This window comes from Gastrolobium bilobum, unplaced genomic scaffold (genome assembly GCF_033153095.1).
Source record: "Gastrolobium bilobum isolate Gb01-03AN ecotype WA unplaced genomic scaffold, APGP_CSIRO_Gbil_v1 utg14771, whole genome shotgun sequence".
In the NCBI taxonomy this organism is placed as follows: Eukaryota; Viridiplantae; Streptophyta; class Magnoliopsida; order Fabales; family Fabaceae; genus Gastrolobium; species Gastrolobium bilobum.
The window spans coordinates 223,658-234,056 of NW_026896622.1; the positions used below are offsets into that span (position 1 = coordinate 223,658).

Here is a 10,399-nt window from a genome sequence, read left to right on the forward strand (position 1 = left end):
GTTTTTTACACAAGCCTAGCCTATTTAAACCAAAGCTTAGTCTAGCCTAGCCTAGCCTATTTACACCCCTAGGCAAAAGTAAACAAAATAAGAATACTCAGAATAACCTATCCCATTATAAATATTATAATAACATAGTGCAATGAAACATCAACCAATTTTTAAAATATAAAAAAAATTCATTTACCTTGTGAAAAATACGAGATTCAACACTGATAAGAAGTTATTCAACGAAGTATGTCCAATCTTAATAGAGTAACTATGCCAAACATAAAAGTATGCTCAGACTTGCCTGATGGAAGTGACTTCCTACCAAAATGGTACTAGGAAAGAGCGAACTGAATATGGAATGTAACATTATGAACAAATGTGTCCATAATGTGAGTTGTTAGGAATATCAGGTTAGAAGATCCATGCGGTTCTCAATAACTGGCAGCTGTCTAAAGCCATTTGTACATCTAACCTCATTACAACAAAGAACTTGTACACAAGCTATAAATGTAATATTTCTTTAAATTCTTTCCTTCAATCTCAATTTCATAAGAGTCCGCTGATGGAAAAAATTACCAAACCAGAAAACTAAACATGACATTTTTTCAGGAAGATTTTGGCTCAAAAACATGATCCAAGCCAAAAAAAAAAAAAAAAAAAAAAACGAGCTTAAAACAACTGAAAAAACAGACTTGTTGATCCATCTCCAAAGGTCCGCAGATCAGCAGGTTTCACCAATGCCCTGCATAATGGGCAAGTTCTTTCTCTCTCAAACCTGAAAAACAAGTGTATCTTTGTTGGTCAAGAGAGAAAGTGATAAATATGATTATGAACAAATTATTTACTTATAATAAATGTACTTACAATCTAAATGATTTTTGTACGAGTCAAAGGCATTTCAAATGTAATTATTATAGTTAATTAAAAATATGATGAATATGCAAGCGGTGAGAATAAAACTTACGTAGAATCAAAGCTCTAAAGTTTGAAGAAATCAGTGCACCTGGCCATTGGGTGCAACGCAGAGTGCACTGTCTAGAAAATTCCATTTCCATTAACAATGCATTTTCTTCCCTCACTATCTTAATGCAGAAGAGGGCCATGATCACTCACCTCTCTCCCTAATGCCGCATTCTCATGTTCCATATAGTTAGTAGCTAGACTTACCGATGCAACACAACATAATAAGGAAAAGCATAAAGAAAGAAACTGAAAACTATCAAGAATTTTATCCCAGGACAAAAGCCTAATAAATAGTCTGAGGATGCATAACAAGTAAGGGTTTCAATTTTTATTAGTAAATAGTTACAAATTCTTCATATAAACCAGTTCAGTTTTCTGAATTTATTCCATAGAAATATAGACCACTGAAAAAGCTAGCAAATATATGCCTATTTTTTCATGCAAGAGAGATGTAAACCATTAGCCAAGATTAACAAATTCTAAAGAATTTTAAATAAAAGCATTTGGTCAATGCATTCTAGAGAACTAATAGAGGTAGCTTATGGTAAACACTCTACACAGATAACTTGTCCACCTTAAACAATTATCTATCGCTTTTAAAAACCCTATAGTTTAAAAGGACCAATCAAGGAATAAAACTATGAACTGACCATTCAGATACACACTCCTCGCAAAACATGTGTTTGCAGCACAAGAAGATAGGAGCACGCATCTTCTCCTGGCATATAGCGCACAAGTCACCATCAGCAATTACCTGCATTTAGATAATTCTAACTTAGAATCACACTTAAAAAGGCTGCCAAAGAAGTGTCTTTGATAATAATACCAATATTGGCATATACAGAGTTTTATTCTTAAATGGAAAAAAAAACCCGATTATAAAGGAACAATTGAAAAATAAAAAGGAAAAAGATAGCATCAAATAACAAAAGGTCAATAACAAACATAAACCAGAATAAAACCACATCAATGTATCAAAGACCTCCAGCTCAGCTGCATAATCATATAAAGAATCCTCAAGGAAGTATCCATGAACTAAACACTATATAAAAGTCAATAAAACCACTGTCCAAAACAGCAGGAATTTATCCTTGGAAAATTTAAAGACACAATAAAACTGCAAACAAGACAAGCCACAAAGATCTTTCCTCCTTTTTTCTAAAACTGCTAAGTTGATTTAGCAGAATTTGCAAATAATAGTATCATTTGCAAATATAGGAAAGCTACAATTTCCAAACAACAAAATGCATATGAAAGTATCAAAACATTTTAATAAAGAAGAGATAATTTTTATTTACAATTGCAATTATTCAGACCCAGATTTAATCAAAGCTTTTCACAGAATATTTACCTGTTCCATTGTAGCATAAACCCCATAATGAACTTCCCTTTTTGATAATGCTTTCAAGGAAGAAACGAAGCATCGAACCTAATAAGTACGCAGAAGGTTGAATAAAATGGAATAATCTAGGGTCTTACACAAACATCTTTAAATAGAGCACGCGGAAGTAGAAACACTAATTATAAAGATTGAAAACATACCTTCTCAACTACAGATGTTAGCTTGAAAGTTAAATACAATCCAGTGGTCAGTGACGAAAAGAGACTTCCATAATCCTTGTTCAAGAAAAATCGGTACCAAACTGGTGTTGGCAAAAAAGCACGATACAACAGCAGCGTGTACTCAACCAGAGTTAACATTTGACCCTTGAAATAAGTTAAATACTTTCAGATGGTTGTAGGATGAAACTACACTTGAACAAGACATGCTTGTGGGAAAAATAATGAAGCTACTAATAACCTGGCGACGGAAGTTATGGCCTCTGCCATTTTTGTAGTAAATAAGCAACAAACACTTGAAAGCCATTGCCACTTGCCGCACCAATGTATCTGAAAGTCAATGTATAATGTCACCAAGAATACCAATCGAAAAATTGTTTTTTACAACCAACAAAATCAGAAAGATTATATGCCAGGAAAATACCAATAATCAAGGGAAATACAGGACACAAAGAAACAATAAACCACAACACCAAAAAAAAGATTGACATAACATAAAGAGATTTACAAATTTACTGCTCACCATCAGCGTTGAACAATATCTCAAAAATTGAGGCAAATAAGTAGCTAAATTTTTTTTTTTTTTCTCCAAAACAATATTAAATGAAAGAAAATTACTTAAATATTATGCAAACAGCCAAGTTTAGTAAATATTAATTTTTTTTTAAGTAGAACATTGAAAGGACTTTAAATGTGCACATACTGGAAGACACAAAAATCTTAGAATACATTGAAAACATATTTAATATTGTAATCAATTCATTTAGATTCAACCTAGGTTTTCTGCATGGCATACAGGAGAGACTCAAAACCAGAAAATTCTGAGAGAAACATTAAATCCATCCACAGTACTGAGTAGCAACACAGTTGATATTAATTCCACAATTCATGTGACAACATCAATCCAAAAATGAAAGAAGGGAGTCTATGCTCTCAAGCTCACCGCATGCTTGAGACCAGATAAAACATATTCAAGCTTTTAGAATAAGCAGTTCTCGATTTACTGCAAAGTTGAGTGTGAATCTGAGACTCACTTGTATATTAACACTTATTTAAACAATTTATCTAAATGGGTTCGAAGTGTGTTTACATAGAACATTTGAGAGTTCAAAATCTGTTTCCTATGAAAATTCTGGATCTTCAACACAATTTCAGCAGTAATATTCTTTTTTTTCCTGAGAAAGCACTTACATGTAGGCTACACAAGTGATCAAGCAATGACAGCTCATATCACAACAAGTAGACATTGTTTTTATGTCAAAAAGGGAAATAAAATAAAACTTAAATTTTTTGGTTGATAAAAGTTTAGGGTGAGGAAGGCTATCCCCATTCTATAGCTAGGGAAAACCACCAACCTCAGCAAAGATTTATGGCAGGATTATACATCGCTTATCAGTGAGGGGCCCCAGGATTCAAACCCAAGTCATGGAGTTGTCATGAGTGGAAGGTTGACCAAGTGAACCAACCCTCTTTGGCAAAGAACTGTTAAATTCGCCCTAAAACAAGTTTTATTCAATTTTGGTGCAGGCCCACTGATCAAATGCAAAAAACCCATTTTATAGTACTCCTTCCACACCCAAGATATATTTTAAATAATAAAATATTTTAAAATAGAAATGATTTAAGAAAGAAAAAAAAGGAAGGCTTCAACTTCATCATTATTAGTCAAGCAAATAATCCTACTATTAAGTTGAAACTTCCAAGTCCCTTGCATATTAGTCAAGAAATCAACATTTGACCCGGACTGCATAATTATTTGCTAAGGAGCCGACTTTCTATTATAATTATAAATTATGAACATACATTTCATATCTCTATGTCTGATAGAGCAAATAAAACTGTCTAGCTTAAATAACTTATAATAATGTAATAACTGCATATAGTGCATACACAGAATAAATCCATACCATTAACCAAAATGATTAATATTGCATGCCAGAAAGGTGGTGTTGCTTTTGGCGGAAACATGGCCAGTGGGTATAAAAGATCATCATTTTGATACCACCAGTAAATGCATATCACGTGCAGCATGAAGACAAAAGAGATACTGAGAAGAACAGAGACTTTCCGATCTCCCTGCAAAATAGAACTTGAATGGAGCCTCCGTTATTTATTCTTTTATCCATCTTTTTATTAGAGGGAAGGGAGTTCACAAGTAGATACTTCATTTGAGAATGAATATTTTAAAGGACTTGCAAAAATCTGGGTATAGCACCTTTAAAGCTGTCTGCTTCTTAACAACTTCATTTGACTTGAACATCACAGCTGATATGCCAATGGCGACAAAGAAACCTGCAAGTTCTCAGAAATGAATATCACAAAGTTATGTGGAAAGAGTCAAAAGTAGAAATTCAGAGGAAACCGAAACTATACGCGAGAAACAGTTAGTCACGCCCCTAGACAGTAGAATCAATCAATTCAATACAAATTAAAAAAAAAAACCTACCATATTATTTCTTTCCCTACTCAGAAGGTATGAAGAGATTGCAAAGAAGAAAAAAAGATACACTCACAAAGAAGATAGAAAGCAAGCAGCACAGTCTTCTTCATTGAGTAAAGTTTTGATATTATCAACTAAGAATCATTAAAGAAACACATAGCATTAACATAATTTCTTAACTAACTGCACAAGTTCATCTTTAAATTTCTTATGATTAGGAAGTTCTAGTTTCCTTACGAAGGATAGGCGCCTCCAAGTAGGAGGAACAGTAAACAAAAGAGGCACAACCCTACATGACCTTCAGAAATCGTTTCACATTCCTCAGCGATAGCTGATAACACATGTGTTGCAAGCCACACGGCTCACAGCAGCATTGGTCAGAATTAATATAAAACATTTAACAAGGCAGCAAAACCAACAAATAAATTTAAACAAAATGGGTAGCACATGTTAGTTAATACTGATTTCATAGTTTCCATCACTCCAAAAGACAAGCATCCTTTCTGTGCCCGACCATCATTCCACAAAGTACACCCTCTGAGAACAAACAACAAATGCCTCCAAATACAACAGGCAGCCAAGTTATACGAAAGCAAAAACTATCAACAATATCAAGAGCACCATGCAGAAAAGCATACCCCAAACAAGGTTCAATACCAAAATAACAAAGAAAAGCTATGGACTTGGTTCAGACATGCCAACAAGTCAAGCATATACAATATCTCAAATATTTGGGGCAACGGAACTTGGTTGATATACTACACATCATCAAAGTCTAGCAAGCATATATGATATACTACACATCACAAACAATCCAATAAGTGACAAAACAAAAGACAAGAAAGCAGTACCTTGCAAATACTGGCGGATGAAAACAACCAACAACAAGAGTGAGAAAGGAAGAATGTGCTCAATCCACTTTGCAATCTGCTGAATATCATACCTCTGGTAGTTGGAGGAGGAGGAGGAGGAATCCCTAATAGCATCAGACAATGACACCAGAGGAACCCTCTCCTCAGCGAGTCTCCGGCGAGTCTCCGTCGACAGCCTCCTCCCTCTAGTACTCACCACATCAACACAACCAAATTCCCCAACCCGATTCCGCGACGAGGACGAGGAGGAACTGTTGTCTTGCTCTCCAGCTCCAATTATGCGTATAGCAACTTCCTCTGCCCCCCTGCAGGCGCTACCAGAAGCAGAAGCAGAATCGGAATCAGAATCAGAATCAGAAAAAAGCTGAAACGGAGGGTTTGTACGAGGAATAATCATAACATCCTCAGCAGAATCATCACGGGTTGAGCGATGAGCACCACAGTAATCCATTGCAAAAGAAAGTGGAGAACGGAAGGGGAAACTCATCCCAAACCAATTTACACTGCTATTGTTATTGTTGTTGTTCACAACTTCACCTCCAGAAGATGATGATGATGATGATGATGATGATTCCATCTTGCTGCCTACGGAAACTTAAAACCCTAATCTCTTTCACTTCACCTAACCCCTCCTTTTCTTTTTCCTTATCTGCAGTTTTCGAATTATGGGTTTTGCCCCCCAGGAATCACAGACACGGAAAAACCATTCCTTTTTCTTGGAAGGAAAGTTTTTGGTTTGTAACCATTGCGAGAGACGGAGAAAATATAATCCAACGAGGAATGAACTTTAATAAATGAACATAACGGGGATTCATATTCCCTTTCTTGGGAGAATGAAAAAAAGGAAACAGCTTCTTTGATAAATCAGTACATCTTTTCAGTACTTGGAAAATATTTTCAGTATTAATTAAGATGGACCGACCATTCACCAAAAATGAAAAAAAAAAAATTAACACATTTACGTTACTCTTGTTTTTATAATTATTTTCTTCTATATTCCTTTTTATTTTTTATTTTTTAGTAAAACATGTACTACTACTATTGTACCGAAAATTCACTCGTAAACAAGGTTACTGCATGATGAGAGGATTTAACGTCAACCCAGTAAAGGTAGCAGAACAAGAACTAGAAAGACAGAAGAAAAGTCAACGTCACGAAGCTGAAAACCTTAGATTTTTTATTTTTATTTGTTTGATTTTAAACAAATACTATCAGTTGCTTCCTTCCCTTCACAAAGCCAACGGATGAATTGCCATCGTCCCCACCTTTCTTAGATCCCTCCTTTTTTTCTCTTCATCAATCAATGCTTTTATTATTATTATTATTATTATTGAGGGTTTATTTTCGTTAGGTTATTCATAATAATAAGTGTTTGAGTCAGCATTCTCGTCCAAGTATGACTTCGTTTTCATTCAATTATTCATAAATACCTAAGATATTTTCTAAAAACAAAACTTATTAGGTAGAATATATCGAGGGCTTAATTTAAATGCAAATCTTAGGTAATATAATGTTATTAATTAATTGTCGACTTTGAGTTTGAACTTTGAAGTTAAGAGGTTTGGCACTAACACATACGTTTGCGCTGCGCCGACAAAAAATAATAAAAAGCCAGGCCATAATTCCACGAGCTAAATCCAAAACAAATTATAATAAAAACAAGTTCGCATAAAAAAATAAAATAAAAAATCAGTAAATAAAGAAGCATGCCATTACTTTTTCTGACAGTAACTGATAGAAATGAAGCTAGCTTTTGGTTCGTGCTTATTTTTATTAAATTTAGAGGGTGAAAATTACTTAGCAGAGACAGAGAGAGAAAGGAAAGAATAATGTATTTCAAGGTCACAAGTAGATGACATGAATGAAATGTAACAACTTAGTATATAGACTAAGCAACATAATACACATGTCTAGATGACATTAACTGCAAATCACAATCCACGCCCCTAACATGACAAGTATCTGATATTTCCATTTCAGTTTGAGCAACATCACCAACTGTTACAACATGTACATAAGATAAGACACCTTCATATGGAGGATGGAACAGAAAAAGAAAATAGAACAGGAGAGCACAATGAGTATGCATGCAGTAGTTCCATTAGCCCTTCCAGTTGTCTTTACGCTTCCGTATCTCTCTTAAAGCTTCAACGGGAGACTTGCAACCTAGCTTCTCCTGCGAAGATTTTTAACATTCCAGAAACACTTCAGTTTCAGGTTTAGCATTATGTCACACTTCAGAGTTCAGAACAACAAAGAAATGAAACTGTGCCACATTATTAAATTTCAATTTGCAATTGATAATAGAGACTAGTTGAGATGCATTTCCTGTCAATTTGTGCTTCTTCTTTTTTTAATATCCCTTTGAAGAGTGCGGGTGGGTGGCAAACCTGAAGCTCAGGTAGATCAACCCTCATAAATGGGTTGGTCTCCATCTCTTCCTCAATGGTTGAGGGAATTGTAGGTTGACCAGCTTGCTTCTGGTTCTGAGCCAATGTTAACTTCTGTCGTATCTTCAAATTGTCTGGCTCAATTGTCAGAGCAAATTCCAAGTTCTTCACTGTGTACTGGACACACAACAAATTCAAACTCCTATGGTTGAATAATTATAAAAATTATATAAGAGAGGCACTACATAATTATATAAATGAAACTATTACGCGGGTTTTGGTTGAATGACAAAATTGACGTAGACTTAAGATTGGCTCGATTTGATTATCTTACGGAGAGGAGGACAGAACTGGCTAATAGTGTGCTTCTGCGTCAAAATCCTCATAATGTGGAACAGTGGCATCGAAGGGTGAAGCTTTTTGATGGTAATCTGATGCGTAAAATCGGCAAGTGCACCGATCGTACCAAGTTGTAACACCCCGTTCTAGAACCGGTTTGTTAACATCGCATTATGATATTAAGCGCAGTTACAATCACCTGGGCTCAATTAAAATCCGGATAAATTTTTCATTTTAAAACGTACCGAACTTATAATACCCAATTTCGTGATCATAACCATATTACCTTGCGGAAACAGATAAATTAAGCTTAACATCATGTTCATTTCCCATTTTTAAACCATTAATTTACTTCTTGTTTAGTTCAACACTTCTACTATATTGTAGGTTTCTTCATTAGCTACCCGTGGCTTCAAACCGTGCTCAAATCGGAGCACTGTAGTCCAAGTTAGGACAATTTGAAGCAACACAAGAGAGTGTTGGTCACAGGCCCAGCGCGCTTCAGCGCGCTACCGGGCGCTCAAGCGCGCGCTATCGGGCGCTAAAGCCTCCATCTGGGCGCTTAAGCGCACGGAGGCAGTAAGCATCAGCATTTCCGGTGTGGATGGGCGCTTAAGCGCGCAACAGGGCGCTCAGGCGCGCTAGCCTGGGCGCTCAAGCTCCCACTGGGACGTTTTAGCGCGCAGAGACAGAAGCATCTCCTCCTTCAGTGGCGAAGGGCGCTTAAGCGCGGACCAGGGCGCTCAAGCGCGCAACCCTGGGCGCTTAAGCCCCACCCTGGGCGCTAAAACACGAGGGGGCAGTAAGCCACCCAACTTTCTGCAGCAAAGGGCGCTTAAGCGCACGCCAGGGCGCTCCAGCGCGCAATCCTGGGCGCTTAAGCCCCCACTTGGGCGCTCCAGCGCGAGGAGGCAGAATGCATTGGCACTCGCAGGGGCAGCAGGGCGCTTGGGCGCGCTCATGGGCGCTTAAGCGCGCTGCCAGGGAATTCCAATTCCCACATTTCTCAAGTCCAAGCCTAGGGGAAAATGCATCCCCATTACAAACCACAAATGTCCATGCCCCGAAACTAAATCCTAGCACTCATCCAACCTCTCCTCATGAGATTTAGCTAGAATTTGGGCAGCATAACCTTTGTTTTCTCATCGTTTACCAGTTTAAACGAAGAGGGTACCTAATTGATTTTCAGCCCAACCAATTCAACAACTCAATACATAACAAGCATGCATATATTGAATTCCAAGTAGACATCATTTACATTACATATCCTTTACAAATCATAGAACTTAGCTTACAAAACACTATGATCATTCCCTTGGCTCCCATCAACAAAAGGTGTAACCAAAGGCATGAGCATAGGCTAAGTTCATCCAATGAATCAAGATATACAAATGATCATGGGCTTTCAAAATAAAATCCTATACATGTCAACTACAAAAGACATGCATAAACTCAAGGAAGTGCCATATTTCAAGCATAATCTAGGTATGGCCACTTGCCACCAGAGGCTCCTGCAGCGTCCTTACCTGAAAGGGGGTCCCCACAACACGGGGTGAGATATACGAATATATCCAGTAAACCAGGGGTACTTGGAGCATCTCTCCACCCCACAGTTCCATATCAGTGTAATAGCAATAACAATAATAATGCAGTAAATACATATCTATGCAAAGTGCAATACATCTCCAGGAGAAATCCCTCGAGCTCTCAAGCTGTCCTAAGGAAACTCAGATGCAAATAGTCCTACTGGCCAGCTAACTACCAAGTATGATTTACGCATCGTCATGCCACATACCAACATAGGGAAACACCATCCTATGCCACACCAAATGCATACACATACG

At 36.9% G+C, this 10,399-nt stretch overlaps 2 protein-coding genes across 2 annotated transcripts; both read right to left on the minus strand.

Annotated features, from left to right (window-relative positions):
- Nucleotides 1-388: 388 nt before the first annotated feature.
- Nucleotides 389-6,806, minus strand: LOC133301066 (uncharacterized). Its single transcript, XM_061500654.1, has 8 exons — nt 5,806-6,806; nt 4,730-4,806; nt 4,422-4,590; nt 2,756-2,844; nt 2,497-2,661; nt 2,306-2,383; nt 1,605-1,708; nt 389-766 (listed from the first exon to the last, which is right to left on the minus strand). Exons 1-8 carry the CDS (start codon nt 6,401-6,403, stop codon nt 661-663), a joined length of 1,386 nt encoding a protein of 461 aa, XP_061356638.1. The 5' UTR covers nt 6,404-6,806; the 3' UTR covers nt 389-660.
- Nucleotides 6,807-7,927: 1,121 nt separating this feature from the next.
- Nucleotides 7,928-8,393, minus strand: LOC133301065 (hydroxyacylglutathione hydrolase cytoplasmic-like; the record flags this gene model as incomplete). Its single annotated transcript, XM_061500653.1, has 2 exons — nt 7,928-8,002; nt 8,217-8,393. Coding segments are annotated over 2 exons (252 nt in total), but the record flags the coding sequence as incomplete, so codon positions are not given.
- Between the last annotated feature and the right edge of the window lie 2,006 nt (nt 8,394-10,399).